The sequence below is a fragment of the Glycine soja genome, chromosome 3 (genome assembly GCF_004193775.1).
Source record: "Glycine soja cultivar W05 chromosome 3, ASM419377v2, whole genome shotgun sequence".
Classification (NCBI taxonomy): Eukaryota; Viridiplantae; Streptophyta; class Magnoliopsida; order Fabales; family Fabaceae; genus Glycine; species Glycine soja.
Window position 1 is genome coordinate 47,106,527 of NC_041004.1, and position 20,161 is coordinate 47,126,687.

Sequence of the window (20,161 nt, forward strand, 5' to 3'; positions counted from 1 at the left end):
AATTTTTTTTAGAACTACGTTACGACACATCACTAAATAAATAAGTAAACTTTAAGAATGAAGAAGCAACAGAATTTTGGAAAAATAAAATGAATAGAAATATAATTTGGTTCAGCTGGGAAGGGAGGTCTGATATTCATATAAAAGATATTTTTATTTATTCATGGCCGATAGTACAACCATGGTAGGCAATTTATTTTTATAATTCCTTTGTTACATTTCCTGGTAACGTTTCCAGTTGCAGTACCCCACCACTGAACATTCACATCATAAAGCTTATACTGCATAATTAACAAAAAAAAAAATGAAAAATAGTTACCATGATTTTCATAAGTTATATCCAAAGTTGAAGCATAATAAGAAATTGAATCTGAAAGAGAGGAAAGAAGAAGCTTACTTAGAGCAATCAGTATTCTTGTCAATAGGAGGAAGTGTAGCAGACAGTCCACAATCTTTGGGAACTTGAGGTACACGTTTAGGATCATAATTTCCAATGGAGGCCAGTCCTTCCTTGAGGCACTGGCATATAGCTGTTCGGTTTTGGTGGGTCCCAGCCTCACCACTTAGTTTCTTGATTCCATTGCAACACGCCACCGAGGGCTGCTTTGAGCCTCCTTGCAGGAAGCTAGTGCAAGGTGCTACCTCCTCAATAACTGTGGCGCATGATATTGAAGCCAGAGCTCCAGACCTTGTAATTAGGAGAATGGCAATGGATATGATTGCTGCTCTTGACATTTTCTTTGTTAATGTTTGAATTAACTAGACTGTTTTAATTAAGCTAGCTAGCACCAAATATAGTATATATAGAGATTTGTGCAACTGTTTGTTTGGTTGGTTCTGTCAACTTGCATTACATGCAAACTTGATGACTTTCAACAAAAATGAATTTTACTAGTATAGGCAACTACTCTCTGAGGCAAATGATCATAGGAAGCACTAATTAAGATGCCTTTATTATAAATGTCATTCCAAAGGCGTGATGGATTAACCACGTGTCATCTATGGGTGACCCGCGACATATTTAATAAACACCAATTTGTCTTCTTACTGGCAAGTGAAAGTATTTGCTCATGAAGATTAAAGTAGTAGGTTTTGTCCACTCCGACAAAATCTTTTCAGTATGCATGACCAAAAAATTAAAAATATTTTTTCCTAAAAGTATAACTTGCTATCATAAAATTAAATAAATTAGAAATCCAGTTTAAGATCCAAAATGAACATATACTTTTCCTAAAAATATAACTTTATTTTGTTATTTTTGTAAGAAATCAAATTCTGCAAATCTATTTCTCTTAGTTAGAATCTCTCTCTTGTGACAACAGTAGTTAAAAATATAATTAAATTTAAAACTAATTCATGTAGTATATTTAAAATCATAATTAAGAATAGAAAATAAGGAATAAAGTAGTATACAATTATTAATCTATATATCATCAACTAATTTTCAAATAATAATAAAACTAATAAAAAAATCATATATTTTATTATATATATATATATATATATATATAAGCACTAACAATGTAATTTTTTATATTGTTATACCATCACAAACCAATTTATATAATAAAATCATTGGTTTTTATGGTAAATCTTAAAAATTGGCATTTTCACTAATTAGGGGTGATCTTTTTAAAAAAATTATTGAAATGGTTATTTTTTAAAAAATTTACAAGGTATGGATAAGTCGTGTTTTAAAACACAATTTTGGTTTTTTTTTTTTTAATCGAAGCCTTGTTTTGTATCTCCACTTTTTTTTTTATAACATTTTTTAACTTAAAAGGTGCAGTTGTGCTTACAGTGACAACTTCTATGTTGTTTTATTTTTCTCAAATTTTATTTTTACTTTTTGTCAACTTTTTTTTAGACTTTGTTAGTTTTATAAATTTTCAAAGTCTTCATTTTCAAGGAAGTAGAGTTGATGGTGTTAGTTTAAATGAATATTTCTTATACTTAAATGAAATTAATTCATCTATTTCATTATATATGTAATTAATATTAGATTTCTTGATTTATCTGATTACATCATGATCAAAAATTGAGTTCTTATATCAAGAGCAATAATGTTAATTTTCTAGTGGAACAAATATTGATAAGCCTTCTAAATGTTTTGGATTGTGAATTAGTGTTTTTGGTCGGCAAGTAATAGACAAAGAAAGACAATGAAAATCCGAGAATTTCTAAAACTAACAAAGTATAAGAAAATGTGATAAAAAGTTTTTTTTTGAAATAAAGGTGGCAAAAAGTAAACTAACATATTTATTTTTTGATTAGTTCATAACGTGGGAACTTTTATATTGACAATATATTACAATTAAACTTTATACTATATATTTATTTACGTATTTATTTTAGCCATAATTTTTTTTATTTAACTATAAATTTTAATATATATATATATATATCACAACATTTTACTATGATGGAATTAATAAATTGATTGTAAATTAGTGAATTTATTTAGCTGAACGGCCAATTCAATTTTATGTACTACTACAATACGTTGAATTTTCCTCTATATATTGAGGGAATATATGTCTACCCCGCCCTGTTAATAATACGCGCAAAACAAATTGAGGAAATTTAAAATTATTTACATATTAGTTATTACACACATCGATTCTCGCTCTCGTTCTCTCCAATTTCCTCAAACCCTAATTTCCTCAATCCTGGTTTTGGAATTCGACGATGGAGCAGAAGAGGAGCAGTAGCAAGATGTACAACCTGTTTGTGAAGCACTTGGACGGGAAAACCCTAACCCTCCTATTCCCCTCTCCGATCCTCTACGCGAGTTCCATCAGGGATCGCCTCTTCCAACTCACCGGAATCCCCGCCCACCACCAGCGCCTTGTTACCGGCTGCCGCCACCTCAACGACGACAAATCTGCCATCCAATGCCTCCCGGAGGACGGCAACATGTTCCCCTCCGTGCGCCTCCTCCTGCGCCTCAAGGGCGGCAAGGGAGGCTTCGGCTCGCTTCTCCGTGGCGCCGCCACCAAGGCCGGGCAGAAGAAGACCAACAATTTCGACGCGTGCCGCGACATGAGTGGCCGGAGGCTGAGGCACGTCAACGCGGAGAAGAGGTTGGAGGAGTGGAAGGCCGGAGAACAGGAGAGGAAGCTCGAGAAGGTGGCCGAGGAGTTTCTCAAGAAGCAGATGAAGAAGGGAAAGGGTAAGGGTGAAGGTGAGGGTGGGGCTCAAAAATATGTCGCCAAATATAGGGAGGAATCTGAACGTTGTGTTGCCGAGGTTGCCTTGTCCGTTAAGGAGGCTCTCACTGCCAAGCGCAAGAGCCCTTCACAACCTCACCATGATGCTAAGAAATTGAAGATATGGTAAGTGAACTCACTCACGTGTTGAGTGTTGTTTATTAATTGCTATTGTTATGTGGTTCCCTTTTGATGATTGTTTGTACTTTGTGGGTTAGTGATGTTGGTATTTGGGTATTTGTGTTTTGTAGGATGGGGAAGAGGAAATTGAATGAAAGTGATAGTGATGATTCTGATGAAGAGGTGGAGATCGAGAAATCAGATTTGTTGAATGGTCCGAATGAGTCGGGCTCTAATAAGGCTGAGGGCAGTTTGGGTTCGGTAAATGGGGGCGGAGGCTCTTCTGGTGCTGGCTCGTGTGAAAGTGGGTCTGAAGAAGAGAAGGAAGCTGCTGTAGAAGGAAATGTGGGATCTGTTGCGATGCTGGGTGGTGAAAGTATTCAGGCTGCAGCTGAACCTGTGATAAATGATGAGGCTACTGAAATGCCAAAGGAGTCGGTGGTTGCTGGAATTAATGCTGAAGATAATGGATATCAGGATTGCTATGTAGGCGTGCCTGACAAGTTCGATGGTGCTGTGAATCAGGCCTCAACTGTTATGGGCTCTGAAACTGTCGCCAGTGCTGGTGAATCTAATTATATGGAAATTGATGGATCTCTTGAGCATAAAGCAGCAGTCAATGAAGAAAGCTCACCAAGCACTAGTGTTCCTGTGTTGGAGGAGCCCCTGAATTTTGATGCCTTTAATTCAGCTGCTGAACTTGAGGTATGTTTTCAGTAGCATCCTCTACTTCTGTCTGTCTGTGCGGTACCCTTTGCTATTTTGTAGTTTGTTTCATATGTTGAATTGGATTTAAAAAAGGCAGTGGCTAGGGTGAAGCCCAAATAGTGTGACACACCGGTGACCACTACTTATAACCAGTAGCTGGTGATGACCAGTTACTTTAAAAAATTAGTTTTGCTAGTATAGGACTCTAGTTTAGAGGTAGGGGTTATGTGAAAATAGGGTTTCTCTTTATGTGAATAGGTCAAGTCTGTCCCCAGTGGTATTTTTTTAAAATGCCCATTTTATTTTGTTTCTCTCTTTGATGTGTTGAAACATATGATATGGACCCTGTTGATGAAGCAAGGGGAGACGTTGGGATGGGCGATTAGTATGGGCATATACATTTTGAGTTCATTCATTGAAATAAATCCATACTGGGAGTTTAGAGCTGCAAATTCTGACTTTTAAGGAATTAGTTCAGGGCTCATTGGCAAATTGCAGATTACATCTGTGGCATTTTATGGTTGCACCTTGAAAGGAGAAAGGAACTTATTAGAAATTTAGTTTCTAGTCTGAGAATCAAATTGGATAGCTGGGTTATGATGTGTGGGAATAAGCAAATTCTGGAAGTTTTATCAGGATGCTAAGTAGGAGTTGAAGAAGCAGGATTTATGGTGAATTAACGAGGATCCTTGATGAAACAGAAGAAAAGAAGCAGAAACAAAGGAACTGATAAACTGAATACAATGTTAATGTATTGGGGCTTAGCTAGAACTTTAGTCCTCTCAACAGTTCAAAGAAGGATAGAAAGCCTTTTAAAGAGAACTTTCAAATACTAGTCCATTTTATGTGTTGTAGTTAGTTTAATTGCAAAGCCAACAAAAATTCTATTAATACTGGGTAGGCTGGTTAGTTATAGCGTAGAGAACCCTCTCATACTCATAATCAAAACATTATATGTTGAATTTTCTACTGTCGGATGGTTCAGATTTTTGAATAGTTAAAAGAGCAGATGAAATTTTTCTCTCATTTTCATTTTATTACTATAATAATAATAGGGGGTTATATAGATAAAGCCACCGAGATTTTTTTAAAATAAGTTGATAGATAGATTTTCCGTATTTAAAAGTCAAGCAAAACTAAATGGTTGAATATGAGCAGAAATCACACTATTAGTAAATTACGTGTAATTAAGTCAGTTGTTACCATGGTTGAATTTTTTTGAAGAATTCTAACTAACCATTTAAGGTGGTTTAAGTAATATGATTTATAGTAGTTGCATTGCACGATGGTGATATGGCAATGGTTTTCATTTCTTGTGGATGACTAAATTTTTTGTTTGTGGAAAAATCAGAAAAATATATCAACAGAGTTGTAGTAATGGCCCCTAAAGCCCCCGATCCCCTCCATCTATTAGGCATTAGCATTGGTTATGGACTGTTTATTAGACTCTGAAGATTAATGCCTTTACCATTGCTATGGTCTTGACAGGTTCTTGGCTTGGAAAGGTTGAAGTCTGAACTGCAGTCACGTGGGTTAAAATGTGGAGGTACTTTGAAGGAGCGTGCTGCCAGGCTTTTTCTTTTAAAATCAACTCCCCTGGATGAACTTCCAAAGAAGCTGCTTGCGAAGAAGTAAGGAGAATTTTGAAATGGCAGTTCTTTCTCTGTACAGTATTTCATAACTGTTTGCACCTTTTACATGGGTGTCAGTTCTATCCTCTGATGACTTTGGGAACTGACTGATGCATGCCTTTTCTGTTCGTTTTAGTGTTCATATTGGGCTGTATTTTGATGTAATAAATACCGTTACCAGCCAGCCAAAGGAAGCTGAACACTGTATAACCCAAGAATTGTGCATTATGAACAATTCCAAATTTTCTTTTTGGTATTATATTATGAGATGACGAGTATCATCAATGGCTGGATATTGTTGTTCCTAATTTATCCAATTATTATTATTATTACAATCCATGCAATGTAATAAGTTGAAAAACCGTTTAACATTCAAGCCATCCAAATAGTACTAGCTAAACCTTGAAGTGTGACAAACGGACAATGACAGCAGCTGGATTTGTGTCCCAGATTTGTGGTTGAGTGCTTAATGGATAAACCCACAAGCAATCAAGGGTCACTGGCCATAACTTGAACAGTGGAAGAATGGGAGGGGGAGTTGCGGCAAAGGGGGCATGTGCTGTTCATGCTAAGCCATTCATCTATGCATTCGGCATGGAAGCAATGCGCACATTCAGGAATGCATCTGATTGTGTCTTTGGTTTTATACTCTGACAAACATATGGTGCAACATCCGTCATTGGGTCCTGGCACTCGTCGGCTTTCCCCTAGTACAAGTTTCTGATAAGACTCGATTGTAGACTCATCCAAGCCCACCATCGTAGCAATGGAAGGTTGGGGTGATATTGCACTTGGTTCCGACCTCTGCAGCAGCAATTCTGGTTGTATTGCCTCTTCTGTACTTGAGGGACGCGTAGCATGCCATTGCAGCGGCAAAGATGATAGCTGGTCCCACAATGGATAATGTGATGATTCCAAAAACTCGAAGACCATGTTGTGGAGGAGCTGAAACTTCAATAGTACTACTGATAGTGAGTAAATACTAGAGCGGGTTGGCCTTCTATATTTCAATTACATCCCACATTATATTAGTCTTTAAAAAATTTAATGATCAAATCAGTTACCGTTTGTTAAAGATTTTGTTGTAAAATTTAATTCCTTGAATAACACCAATTTAACTGTTCTGTGTGATGCTCTTATTTTGTTAATCAAATATAATATTTTTAAATATTTGAACCACTAATTTAGTAACATTTTTTTGAAGAATTAATGGAATCATAATTTGGGTCTTGAGGAATTTATTTGCTAACTGTTTTTTTAAAAAAGAATTAATATAATCACCATGTAATTTTGAAGAATCAATGTAACTCGATTCAATGTAATTACGATAGAGAAAAAAAAAATCACGACAGAGAAAACCACTTAACCATTTGTCTTATATTAGACTTTCAATTTGCACGCAAGCAGCCACCGACTTCAGAATGTTTTTCATTAACTTTTGCCAGTGATTAAGTCCCAACAAGCAAACCAAGTTAAAGTCAACAGACGTTAAAATACAAAAAAATCGTTATGACAATGGCTACTGATATCAAAACGTTGACTTTAATTTTTCTAAACAAATTCTAGTCTAGAGCAGGCATACTGCTTACAGTCCAACTAACAATGGCAGCTCCGTTGAGAACACTAACAAGTCTTGTTTCTTTTAGTCCTTTAAAGAGTTTGGAGTATCAAGTTTCTGACTTAAAGTTATTGAGTTAACTTCATGAAGAAAAAAAAAGCAGATAGTATATATTTACCCGTTTGGAAATCAAAGAAACTGCGAACTTGATCACTGTTTATGCTCTCAAATCCGCACAAGGCCTCTTGTGATTCGCAATATCTACAGTTAGGTGCATACCATGTTAATCGAAGATCTCCACTAAGGTCATCTCTGAAAATTTCCTCGTACCGTCCCGGCCTTGCAACTGGAAATGAGAGCTTCCTAATAACATGGCAAGACTCGGGCAATGGATCGAGCAAGTCCACTGAAGGAATAGCTGACACGAAACATGTAGAATTGCTAAGACTTTAGCGTGGGCAAACATGAAGAGGTAGATAATAAAGCACATGCAATTGCTAACCCAACCCTGGAAGAGGTAAAAAATACATTAAAAGAGAAGGACAAAAATTCTTTGTCAGATTCTTTAGATGATTCACATCATGTTGGGAAAACTCGGACTTTCCCGCTTCCTGAAATTAAGATAGGCACTTAGTAATTAAAGGTAGTAATGGGAGCACACGATTATAATTCTCCAATATGGAGATTCTTCCACTATACAAAGTGATAGTAGGGTTACAAGGATGTGTTTACAAAATTGATTCACTCTATGGTGACTCACTCAAGCTTGAGGATAGAGACTTTCCAAGCTATTTATCTTCTCTCTCAAAGAGACTCTTTCTCACTCTAAGAAGTGGATTCACTCTTGTCTTGGGATTGACTTACTCTACGGTGGCTCACTCAAACTTAAGGATAAAGACTTCCCAAGCTATTTATCTTCTCTCTCGGAGAGACTTACTCAAGCTTGAGGATAGAGACTTCCCAAGCTATTTATCTTCTCTCTCAGAGAGGCTCTCTCATTGGATTTTATTAGGAATGAAGCTCCTACCCTTATTTATACTACTCCACCTCCACAATGAATGGTGGAGATTACTTGTATCCTAAGGTGGAGACTAATTCTCTAGAATGCTCCACACATTCTAGGAGTCTCTACACTCTTCTACTCTCTTCCATACTTTTTCATAAGGTTCCAGAAGGTTTCACACATCTCTAAAATATTTCAGAGGTTTTCACATTCTTCCACAAGTTTCTAGAGAGTTCTACACTACTCTAGAGTTCTCCAGAACGTTCTAGAAAATTCTACACTTTTTCAGAAAGCTCCAGAATTTTCTAGAACCTCTCCAATTAAGGAGGGATCCTAACAAATCTCCCCCTCCCGACTTAATTGGGGGGTAGTAGAAAACCGGCTCCTTGGATACCTTATGTCAATGTGCTTTGGTCATCATGCAAGGATTGTTTCTCTTCTTGCATGGCTCTTCTCCACTCCACCAATTCATAGGTGTTATTCTCATGCAAGGATTTCATCTCTTCTTGCATGGCTATTCTCCACTCCACCAATTCATAGGTGTTATTCTCATGCAAGGATTGCATATCTTCTTGCATGGCTCTTCTCCACCACCAATTCATAAGTGTTATTCTCATGCAAGGATTTCATCTCTTCTTGCATGGCTATTCTCCACCCCACCAATTCATAGGTGTTATTCTCATGCAAGGATTGCATATCTTCTTGCATGGCTCTTCTCTACCACCAATTCATAAGTGTTATTCTCATGCAAGGATTTCATCTCTTCTTGCATGGCTATTCTCCACTCCACCAATTCATAGGTGTTATTCTCATGCAAGGATTGCATCTCTTCTTGCATGGCTCTTCTCCATTCTTCAATTTTGTAAACACATCCTTGTAACCCTACTATCACTTTGTATAGTGGAAGAATCTCCATATTGGAGAATTATAATCGTGTGCTCCCATTACTACCTTTAATTACTAAGTGCCTATCTTAACTTCACGAAGCGGGAAAGTCCGAGTTTTCCCAACACATCATACTAAAGTTTCGGAGAGGAATGAAACACAGTTTACTGATTCTGAGCAATACAATTTTGAGAGTGCTGAAGGGGTTGAATCTGTGGATGTTGAGGTTCATCAAGCAGTTGATAGTATCATAATGATTGATGCAGTGGAGGATCCTGTGGATTCTCACAAACTAAAGATTGACACTAGTAACTCTGACTGTTTTGAATCCCCAAATCATACTAACGCCATCATGCAAGAAGGTGAAGAGTTAAGGGTCAGTTTATCTCCATCAAGTCAAGGTGATTCCCAGGGCATCCCGTATAAGAAGTTATCTGCATCTGCAGCTCCATTCAATCCGTCGCCAGGCATTGCACGTGCTGCACCATTTGCCATGAATACAACACTTCCTTCGGCTGCTGGTGCTGTTTCACCAATTGGCCCATGGCCAGTAAATATGAATGTTCACCATGGACCTGCTACCATGTTACCTGCAGTTACCCCAATGTGTTCCTCTCCTCACCATACATACCCATCACCTCCACCAACACCAAACATGATGATACAACCGTTGCCATATATGTATCCTCCTTACACTCAGCCTCAATCAATACCAACCAACAATTTTCCAGTTACTAGCAGTGGATTTCATGTCAATCAGTTCTCATGGCAATGTAATATGAACCCAGCTGTATCTAGTTTTGGTCCCAATGCTGTCTGGCCTGGTTGTCATCCAGGGGAATTTCCTCTTCCAGCACCTAGCATCAAACCAATCCCTGATCCCATTTTGGAGCCACAAAAACAGTGTCATGTTTGAAAAAATTCAAGTTCAGCTTTTGTTCTGCCAGAGGACATTAATAATGTCAGTGAAAACAAGAAAGATGTGCAAGCTTTAGAATCAGAGACTAGTGATGATGAAGTGGGTAGAGTTAATGCAGAAAGTGTAAAGGAAAATGGAAATCCTAATTTTCATGGGTTTGAAAATGCTGCGAACAAACCAAATCGTAACATTGGCTTGAATAACATTAGCAGAAATGAAAAGAACATTGATGGTGAGAAAACCTTCAGCATTTTGATTAGGGGAAGAAGAAATCGGAAGCAGACGCTAAGAATGCCAATAAGTTTGCTAACTAGACCCAATAGCTCACAGTCATTTAAGGTTTTATATATAACCGTGTGGTCAGAGGAAGTGATGTACCCAAGTCCATCAGCTTGTCTTCTAGAAGGGATTGTACAGCTACTGCTTAACCCACATTTTTTTTGTTGTTACTAATTAATTGTAGCAGAATTATTTCCAATAAAGGAGAGATACCTCACAATTTCACATTCATAAGGAGATGCAGTATTTCAATGATTTCTAGAACTCAATTACAATTTTCCTGCATGTGGCTGCCTTGCCATTTGGGAAGGTTCTGGTAGATTTTCTACTTCCTATCCTTCTGCAGAAGTTTAACTTTGGAAAGTGAAGATAATGTTGTATACTTTATTTATGTGGCCCTTTACCCCAAACAAGACATGCTCTAAAAAGAGTGCATCATGGAAATCAGATTTGACCTCGACTGAATCATGGAGGTTCTAAAAACTTGCAGATTTTTCTTCTTGGAGATGAAGGTCTGAGGTTTTTCGTCAATTTGAGGTGATTCCACTTACAAAAACTGAAGCTATTTAGTGATTCCGCTGTTCCAGCTAGTCACAGTTTTGTATCATCTAGAATGACTAAGATGCATTATTTGATGATTAGTTGGGACGTGGAAATGTTCTTGTGAATTAAAATCATATTAGAAGTTGTTGCAAACAACAGCTAATAATTATCTTGCTCAGCAGGCAGGATCATTGCTATCAGTTTTGGGGTTTCAGAGGCACCTTGATGGTGAAAAACATTTGTTCGTTATGTAGTTAGGCAATTTTGACATACTGAATTACAGGATTAAAGATCGTTTCTGATTTTCCTTTTGTTACATCATTGTCAATGGTTTTGTTAATTAATTTGGTTCGTTTGTATATACTCTCAATTATTTGCCATGTATTAGTGGTTCTCTTATGTTGTTTGATTTGATATTTTTTTGTTACAAATGGAATAGAACATACTCTATCTTACGACACAGTTTGTGTAGTATTAATGAACATTATCATTATTTGTATATATTGAGAAATATCCAAATTTCACATTGACTGTCTCACTTCTTGGAGTGCAACCAATTGGTTTTAAGATGAAATCTAAGATGATATCAAAATCAGATTCTATTCCTGGGACCTTTCCATGTGTAGTATTAATGAAGATCATTGTATTTTTAATACAATGAGCAAAAGTTTGAACTCTATCTGACGACACGGTTTGTGTGCGCACATGAGCAGATTTCATCAATATACACACACTTATCGTGTACAATTAAAAATATTACTAGTACAGCAAGAAAACATGGTATAATAAAATTAGATTTAATGGAATAACCGAATAAGCTAGCTTCGGCAGCAACATTTTTATTTATTTTTACTTGAAAGGGGAAGAAAACATGCATATTTTATTTGGGTCTTGCTAAGCGGTTCGTAAGAGTATTAGTTAGCGTTTTTCTTTTTTATTTTACAAATAATAAAGATGATGAATTGCACTTAGTTGGAATTGAGTTTTTTTTATCTGGAACAAGAGGTGTTATTGTTTGGATTATTTTTCTTACTGCATTGTTTAGGATAATATTTCTTCGATATTCCAATGAGTGTATATACATATAGAGAGAAAAAGAAATAGAATAGTTGTCATAGGTGGGTGATCATATGACATATTTTTATAGTGATTAAATTATATTAAAAAGCTAAAATGTTTTATTAGTGTTAGCAATTAATTAAAAATATATATAAATTTGAGATAAATTTAATATTACTAACTAAATTAATTAATTTTCTTAATATTAATGAATTAGTTAACGAAATCCTGTAAAAAGAACCAGAAAGAGTAATAAGATATAATTTTTTTTGACACGAATAAGAAAAGATAGTTAGAAATAAATGAGAAGGGTTAATCGAGTGTTTTACACTAATTTAATGTTTAAAAAATATTACTATATTTTGTTTATATTATAGTGCCATTTTATAGAGCTATTGATTGTCAATTTCTAGACATGCAGATTGTATGATTTTTTTAGATGTACAGCTGGGAATGCAGCAAACTCTGCGTATTGCTGCCAATGCAAACTCGTGTTCTTGGGAAATCGACGTCTTGAAGAAGGGTTTCCTAATTCTAACAAAAGCAATATACCCGTGCGACGGAACTATGTGCTCATTTGATCAAAATATGACCACTCACCAAAATCTGATCCTTAAATTTCATCACATTTCATAGAAGAATAACAAAGTATAGATGTAAATGTAGTAGGCATTACATTTCTGACCATGCAGCTGCAAAAAAACAACCAATGAAGAAAGCAAAAAGGTTCAATCTCAAGTTCAGGTGAGGAAGCCAAACGTTAGGATTGTCCATCTTGCCAAACTTGTAGGTGGCTACATAGCTATGTACATCAAGAAAGCTCCACAACTCAGTTCACATGCAGTAATGTAGGATGAATGAGGTTTAGTCTGAAGTGGCTGAATTGGACAATTAACACAGCTTGTACAAGTGCAAACAAAACTAGGAGCCAACACATTCACCCTGCTTCATCAAAGTGACATACATATACGTATAAGATACAACAACTAATAAGTTGGTTCTTCAGCATAAATCTCATTAAAGAGAAGAATGTATGTACGTACCTTTAGCTAGATTTGTTGGAAAGTTAGCCTCTCCAACTGGGTCCATTTGGAAAGTCTGAGGAAGAGAACGCTTTTCTGACCTTTTCAAATACGCCAACACTTCCAGAACGATAACTGCCACAAGTACAATGCTAAGAAGGAATCCATAGCCTGCCTTCCAATCATTCCCTGCCCCCGCAGCTCGCATCCCCAACACTATATTCAATGCTGCAAAGAAAAGTGCCATTCTTCCAAACCAACCGTGATACAAATTCCAAATGTTTCGATACTTGGAATCCTTGTCTGGCCTCAAGAAAAATGCCAATATCTGAACTCACATAGCTTTAAATGTCAGTTCAAATTGTACTTTAGATGGAAAGCATATATCTCAAAGTCATCAAGCCTAATTTTATCTCAGTTAAAATTTGTATAGCATCCATGGTTGTGTATAACACTTTTTTAACTAATTCGTAGGAATTTTAAAAATTAATTAATTTAACTCGGGTATTATATTTAGTAACAAAGGTAATACTTAACAAAGTGATAGGTAGAAGACTGAACATTTAATATGATACGTGACATGAGTCAGTGGCAGACCTGAAGAATACTTAGGACAAGGACAAAGATGCCTATGCCTCTGTGAGCTGGTATGTGGACATGCATGTTTCTATAGAGTTGTAATCCAAGAAGGACTGTGCCAAGCCCAAATGAAAATCCCACAAATTGAATGACTGAATGGAGATAGAACCATAGGGGATCCTTATACCTGAAGTATCTAGCAATAATTGCCCCCACTGGCAGGATTAGGCCCCACCCAATTATACCCACTATTCCATGGCTCTTTCTCATGTGAATCAACCCATTGGATACTGGGCCAGTAGAACCTGCCACAACAAGTATAATTGTTGAATTTCTTCTCTGGAAAATTTGTTATCATATAGTATATGCTACTCTAGTTACATCAAATCATCATATGGAAAAGGCATTTGAATAATTTTTTGTGAAAATAACGGCTAATTCAAGTTTAGGCACTTCAAATAAAATGTTCTTCACTTTGGTTCAAGTAGTAATTTTGCGATGAAAAAATAAAATGGACCTGTTCAAATGAACTTCAACTATTTTGGAGTAAAATGTGGTTTTGTTAAGGCATTGATTAGCATAGCATAATAATTAATAATAAAGTAAAGTGGCACATCTGGTTTTGCACACCTGAAGAAAAATCAAATATAATTGCCGTTTTGTCAACATGTTTTGATAGATGGTGGTTCAGTGGATGTTTAGTACTGAAAGCCAATAAAATCGGTTGCTTCCCAAATGGAATTGTGGTTTGCAGCTGAAAAGCTATGTAAATTTCAGCTCCATTTGTTGCCACTGCCGCAGGCACAGTATTTAGAGGCAGTTCACCTTTGTCTATAATTACTTCTGATTGCCTCCTACCCCTTAAATAAAACTGCTTGACTTTTGCATGGCCATGTTTGTTAATCCATCCCACCATTGCACTGGAACCAGCCATCATACCATCCCTAGAAAATCCAATTCCCACCCATCCAACAGTGTAGGGAGCAGATAATATGATAGTTGTGGTGTCACCCGTCTTGGTGTACTGCAACAAAAATTAGATGCAAATAAACTATCATGACATTAAAATAATAAGACATCAATAATTTATAGCTGGATAGATGTTACTTTTTAGAATTGGGCAGTTGTCCCACTTCTTATATAAACATCATAAAACAAAAAAATTCTAAAATCATTTTTAACAAATTTAATATATGAGTATGCCTTAAATTATTTAATTTTTTTAATAGGTTCTTAAATTAAAAAAAATGGAGTTGAATATTTAAGTACCTGTAATTAATAAAATCGTTAGAAATTGCTACTTTTTTGAAAGTTCCAAGCCGTCATAAACTAATCTCAGGAACCCAATTACAAAGATTGCTTAAGATTAAAAATTCAATTGCAATTTTTTTTAATTTAGGAACCTAATTATAAATTTCCAAAAAAAATTAAAGGCATTAATTATGTATTAAATCTTTTAAAAAATGAATAAAAATACATGCATTGAAAGTATAAAAGTTTTTTATACTTATACTATAAATTTATCTTAAATAATCAAAAACTATCATATGGTAAATTTGTTTATTGATATTTATAATAATTATATTAAAAGTTATTCTTTAGATGATTTCTGGTTGATTGATGTATTAGACTCTTAAAAAAAATGAGGCCACCTAGAACCAAAGAACAGATCATAGTAAACAAGTTTCAACTTTTAACATTAAGAGAAAAAGAATAAGTACATGAACGTACTTACCCTCAATTCGTATGAATGCCAAACAGGTTTGCATATGGTAGAGGATATATTCTGATAAGGTGGAGGGAGAAAAATCTGATAATTTGTGTTCTTGCAGTCACCTTCTGATACAATACTGTTGCTTCCAGTGTCATCTGCTACTGCCACGATCTTGAAGTTCAGAACAAAATTCAGAAGACACACTCCAACAATAGAAGGCCATATCTGAGTCCAAGATCTTGGCTTTGCCATTCATAGACTGGATCTAAGGCTAGCAACAATAGTATTAGTGGCTACAAAGGTCGAGAGCAAGAAAGGAAATGTGAATAAGAGGGCCTAACAAGACAGTTGAGAGGTGTTAGTCTCTTGGGTTTGAAGGTTGGAATTTGGTTGTTGGCTTGGTGGGTGGGGAATGGGGATAGTGGTTGGTACTGAGAGGTAATCATCACCCCCCGTTGTTCTGAGATTGTGAACACTACATCCAACTGCATCTCTTTCATTGGATTGAAGCTTTTCACTCACATTTCTATGAGCAGTAGTGTAGTAAACATATTCAATGTTCAAAATTTCAGTAACAAAAAAAAGTTTATGGAGCTTATATGCATCTTTGAGTCAGTAAAACATAACTTTTAATTTGTCTAGTAACTAGCTATCTTATCTGGGGAAGATGGGGGCAGGGTTTTGCTGCAGTTAAAAGATAAAACAGAAAAAGGTTAATATTGTTTAGCAAAATAGGATGTAAAGGGAACTAAAAAGGCTGAAAGAAGTTACCAAATAGATCAAAAAGATTTGTTGTGGTGGCCAATAGTGGAGCAACTTGGAACTGGCCAAATTTGATGTAGATAGATAAACCTGTTCTTGACTTTTTGAAAAATTGACTCATTGGTCTTTTCTACAATACTCTCTAATATTATCTCTCAACATTCTTCAATTCTTCTTTCTGGTTTTGGCCTTTATAACAGAAATATACCGTTTGTCAAATGGGTTGCTGAAGACAAAAAATATTGTGCAAGATACTAATTATGTTCCTTTTGTTAAGAGTTACGAGGCAAAGGTTTAAGGCAAACGATGAACAAACAAATATAAATGAAGTTAATTTCATGATGCATTTGCTGTTGATTTAATGAAAGATAAGGGATAAAAAAAAAACAAAGAGGTGAAGTGGAGAATAAATCTAATGCATGGAGCCACTGTGCAGTTAAGATCCAAATTCGCATATGGATCTAAATGCTTGTAAATAAGTATCTCGGGAAAACAGTTGGGATATAAATGGATCGTACTAGCATGCAAAACACCTTGAAGGTACTAATTTTAATGTTTAAAAAGTCATGAATTGTTTATGCTAAGTTAAGTCAAAAGATAAGATGCATGTATATTGAAAATTGAATTTTTATCATTGAAGTTTAAACAGCTTAAATATAAAGTAAAAGATTACATTTTACTAAATGAAACTTATTTGAATGCATACATTCAAAGTTGATTATAAATAAAGAAGAAATAGAGAAGATAATTAGTTGACAAACAACATATGAAGAGAAAGTATATGAGAAGAGAGATTGTGAAATAAAATCACTTTGTTGAATGAAAAGTATCTTTATGCAAGAGTTATCATTTCTTATAACCATTGAGTGAGGTACTTGAGTTTGTAAAGTGATATACTATTTGGGAGTGAATTATAATCTTGTAGTCATTTTTGTGATAGGAAAATACTTTTGAGACATAGGTAAGAGATGTCGAATCACATTAAATTTTTGTGCTTATTATTATTTTTCTCATAGTATAATTTTTATTGTATTCTCACAATCCTTTATGAATGTGGATAATTTTTGTTTGTGAGAGGATTGCGTGATCCACCTTAGGAGAAGATTAACATGATACAAAGTGGGATAGTACTTACATTACGGTATATTTAAGAAAAACAATTGAGATCGAAGAGAAGCTAAAAAAACGCTCACACTTCCGACGCCACATTCAGCATTGAAGTTTACGGTGACCAATGGTGATTTATGTCTAAAAAAATAAGATTATTCAAAAACATAATAGACGTACTAAATGGCTTAGTTCCTGTTTCATACTGTAGTTGTGTTAATTTAACTCAATTTTTCCTTTGGTCGTCAACTTTCTGTAGCTTTATGTGCAGGAGCAGTTAATTAACACTATGCACTAACCCTGCACTTCTTAGGCTCAGTTTATTATGAACCATTACCATTTGACACATTTTTATTAAGTCAATTCTTACGTATGGTTAAATAAAGAGGCAAAAGATTGCACTAGGAAAAAAACAGGAGAAGCAATGGTGCAATATACAGACAATCTCATATACTATTCATGCTGAATCACACACCTTATCTGTGTATTTAGATCGGCTTAATTAGTATGCAGTATTTACTGAGAGAGCTTTTGATAAAAAAAGAAAAAGCAATTTGTTTTCCTAAAAAGTAATCAACACCAAACATGCACATGAATATATGCCCCTCCCCACTCTCCTCATCAAACTTGGCAACCCACTTACTCTTGCTCGATCTTCTGCTACGATTTTCTCTGACCCCAACTCTCTTACCAGTTTCATCATTTGTGCAAAGCATAGTCACTTTCATACCTTTTCTGATGCAATCTTACCCCCCAAGGGCATTGGATAGAAGACTCCAAGAAGATTGGACTAAAGATGCAATAGAAGGCCTTAGGGTTGATGGATTTCTCTATGGTCTTACCCTTATCTTCCTTTGGTTTTGAAGGTGCAGCCCCCAAAATTCTTTGGGCTTGGTCCTTCCTTGGATAAGAGTGAAAGCCATAAGATTTTAAAGAAGACTTTCTTTTAAGTTGTTGTTTCACTCTTATACAAAGTTGGACTAGCTCATCTAGGTCCCTATATGGAAGGAGTTTAACCTTATCGCTCACTTTCATATTAAGCTCACTAAGGAACCTAGCTATACTTGTTCTTTTCTCCTCCCTAAGTCCAGCTCTTAAAAAAAGTAGTTCCATTTGTTGTCTATATTCTTCAACACTCATACTCCCTTGTTTAAGCCTTTGGAACTTGTCCATAAGCTCCCAGTGGCGTCTCCTCTCTCTCTTCCTTTTCCATTTCGCTGCCATTTATCTTCCAAGAAACAAAGGAATCTATTGATGAAGAAGATCCTGGGCCTACAAGCTCCAATGGAGACTACATCATTTTCCTACAGGATGCTTTAGAGATCTCACTACTACTTTCTCATTTTTTTCTTCTTACATAGTCTTCCAACCCTCCAACCCTTGCATGACTTTCATTTTTGCAATCAACTAAGGGGAAATGTATAACTTCTACAATAAGCTTTGCTTTCATCCCTGCTGCTACTTCTGACACAAATTCATTGCTTCCTTGTTGTTGCACTCTCCAAGAGCCAAGTTGTCTTTTATAATTGTTACACTGTGATAAAAGCAACAACTTAGATTAGTTAGTTATTTTCTGTTTATGTCAACATCCAATTCTTAATGAGGCATTTCAAATTGAAGTCCTCCTTGGGTATGTGTGAGTTTCATTTCAAAATTCAAATGCATCTTCATACTCTTTATATTTGATTCTTAAATTGAAAATCACAAAGAAGAAACAATAGCAGATTTGAAAGGAAAATTTGTGACTATTTCATATAAGCATCACACTGTTTATGCCAACACGGTTGATGTTTGACTTCTTATGGAACTTTAGATTCACCCATCTAGCCACCACAACGTTTTTTTAAACATTTATACTCATTCTTTCATTTAGTTTCTACTCATAGGAATTTTTAAATGCGTTTAAATAAAATTTAGACTTTTTAGTCATACTCAAATCGTAATTCTATGCTGATTAGATAGGAGCACCATGTTGTTTTATTGTCATTACCGACAATAGATATCTCCTTAATAATGGTACAGATTTTAGAAAACAAATGCAAATGATATTAGTATTTGATAAATATGTTTTAAATTTATCAAAATTTGAAAAAAGAAAATTGAGAAAAACGTTATATAATAAGATTTTTTAATGAAGTATATTGGGGATGTAGCTCATATGGTAGAGCGCTCGCTTTGCATGCGAGAGGCACGGGGTTCGATTCCCCGCATCTCCACTTTTTTTCACGGCTTCTTTCCCGCATTTAATAATAAATAATTATAATCATAAAATTGAACATGTTCAATAGAAGGGATAAAATAGTAGTGTTAATGAAAAAGGCAAAAGACGTGAATGTTTTTGTTTTTGTACTACGCAGAGGGAAGCCTCTCCTTGTTGCAATAAAAGGAATATGCCTAACTTGTCCATTAAATCAGTACAGCGCGATGGTTCTTAGTATATCTCAGAAACCCCAAACTCATGGATTCTCTCTCCGACCATTCAATAGTTGCACACCCCTCCCTCGAGCAAGAGTAGTAGTTGTTCAAAAGGTGAGTGTTTTGCAGCCCCAACGAAACAACGGAGGTGTAAATAAATGTTAAGCTTTCTTATCATCATTCGATTTTCCCCAGCTGTGATGCAGCGAGGACAAAATACCCATCCCAACAGTTACCTAGTGGATGCAAATGTATATATGTTCACATCAGATACATTATCCCTGAATGTACCTTTATTTTCTGTGCATGCATGTGGAACCTTTAATTTTAAGTGCTGAAAGAAATTACTTGTTGAGTTGGAAATATATGGTTTTCTTTTGTCTTGGACTCTTGGTGGCTGTTAATTTCAAGTTTTTAGAGGATGTTGTTAGCCAAAAGCTAAGCTTAGATCTCCAGAAACTAGCTAGGTTTTGTTGTGCCACCAAAAATAGCTGTTTCTCCATTAATAAGTTGTTGCTCTTCCCAAGTTCTACTCAACTTATTTTTACTTTTGAAGTATGTTATTATAATGCTGCTTATTATTTTTACTTGAACTGGAAAGAAGCAGAAATTATGGTGTCATGTTGATGTTTATGTCCAAAGGTCCAC

The 20,161-nt window shown here is 35.5% G+C and overlaps 3 protein-coding genes and 1 non-coding gene across 4 annotated transcripts; 2 read left to right on the forward strand and 2 right to left on the reverse strand.

Annotated features, from left to right (window-relative positions):
• Window positions 1-135: 135 nt before the first annotated feature.
• LOC114405580 (probable non-specific lipid-transfer protein 1) lies at window positions 136-780 on the reverse strand. Its single transcript, XM_028368046.1, has 2 exons — window positions 398-780; window positions 136-281 (listed from the first exon to the last, which is right to left on the reverse strand). The coding sequence occupies exons 1-2, from the start codon at window positions 733-735 to the stop codon at window positions 263-265; spliced, it is 357 nt and encodes a 118-aa protein (XP_028223847.1). The 5' UTR covers window positions 736-780; the 3' UTR covers window positions 136-262.
• A 1,770-nt stretch (window positions 781-2,550) lies between these two features.
• On the forward strand, window positions 2,551-6,003 carry LOC114407803 (replication stress response regulator SDE2-like). Its single transcript, XM_028371057.1, has 3 exons — window positions 2,551-3,335; window positions 3,461-4,034; window positions 5,526-6,003. The coding sequence occupies exons 1-3, from the start codon at window positions 2,689-2,691 to the stop codon at window positions 5,670-5,672; spliced, it is 1,368 nt and encodes a 455-aa protein (XP_028226858.1). The 5' UTR covers window positions 2,551-2,688; the 3' UTR covers window positions 5,673-6,003.
• A 6,487-nt stretch (window positions 6,004-12,490) lies between these two features.
• LOC114407804 (cytochrome b561 and DOMON domain-containing protein At3g61750-like) lies at window positions 12,491-15,574 on the reverse strand. The gene is made up of 5 exons (XM_028371058.1): window positions 15,251-15,574; window positions 14,146-14,539; window positions 13,534-13,820; window positions 12,958-13,264; window positions 12,491-12,856 (listed from the first exon to the last, which is right to left on the reverse strand). Exons 1-5 carry the CDS (start codon window positions 15,479-15,481, stop codon window positions 12,852-12,854), a joined length of 1,224 nt encoding a protein of 407 aa, XP_028226859.1. The 5' UTR covers window positions 15,482-15,574; the 3' UTR covers window positions 12,491-12,851.
• A 3,667-nt stretch (window positions 15,575-19,241) lies between these two features.
• Window positions 19,242-19,314, forward strand: TRNAA-UGC. The gene has a single exon. It is a non-coding gene; the product is annotated as a tRNA-Ala (tRNA).
• Window positions 19,315-20,161: the final 847 nt, after the last annotated feature.

Bases quoted from the DNA above. Each gene is read 5' to 3' on its own strand.
- LOC114407804 (XM_028371058.1), bottom strand. From the start codon at position 15,481: ATGGCAAAGCCAAGATCTTGGACTCAGATATGGCCTTCTATTGTTGGA. The intron at 14,540-15,250 runs GTAAGTACGTTC...TTTTTGTTGCAG, and splicing joins GGCATTCATACGAATTGAGG to TACACCAAGACGGGTGACAC. The intron at 13,821-14,145 runs GTGTGCAAAACC...TTGTTGTGGCAG, and splicing joins TATATTTGATTTTTCTTCAG to GTTCTACTGGCCCAGTATCC.
- LOC114407803 (XM_028371057.1), top strand. From the start codon at position 2,689: ATGGAGCAGAAGAGGAGCAGTAGCAAGATGTACAACCTGTTTGTGAAG. The intron at 3,336-3,460 runs GTAAGTGAACTC...TGTGTTTTGTAG, and splicing joins GCTAAGAAATTGAAGATATG to GATGGGGAAGAGGAAATTGA. The intron at 4,035-5,525 runs GTATGTTTTCAG...TGGTCTTGACAG, and splicing joins ATTCAGCTGCTGAACTTGAG to GTTCTTGGCTTGGAAAGGTT.
- LOC114405580 (XM_028368046.1), bottom strand. From the start codon at position 735: ATGTCAAGAGCAGCAATCATATCCATTGCCATTCTCCTAATTACAAGG.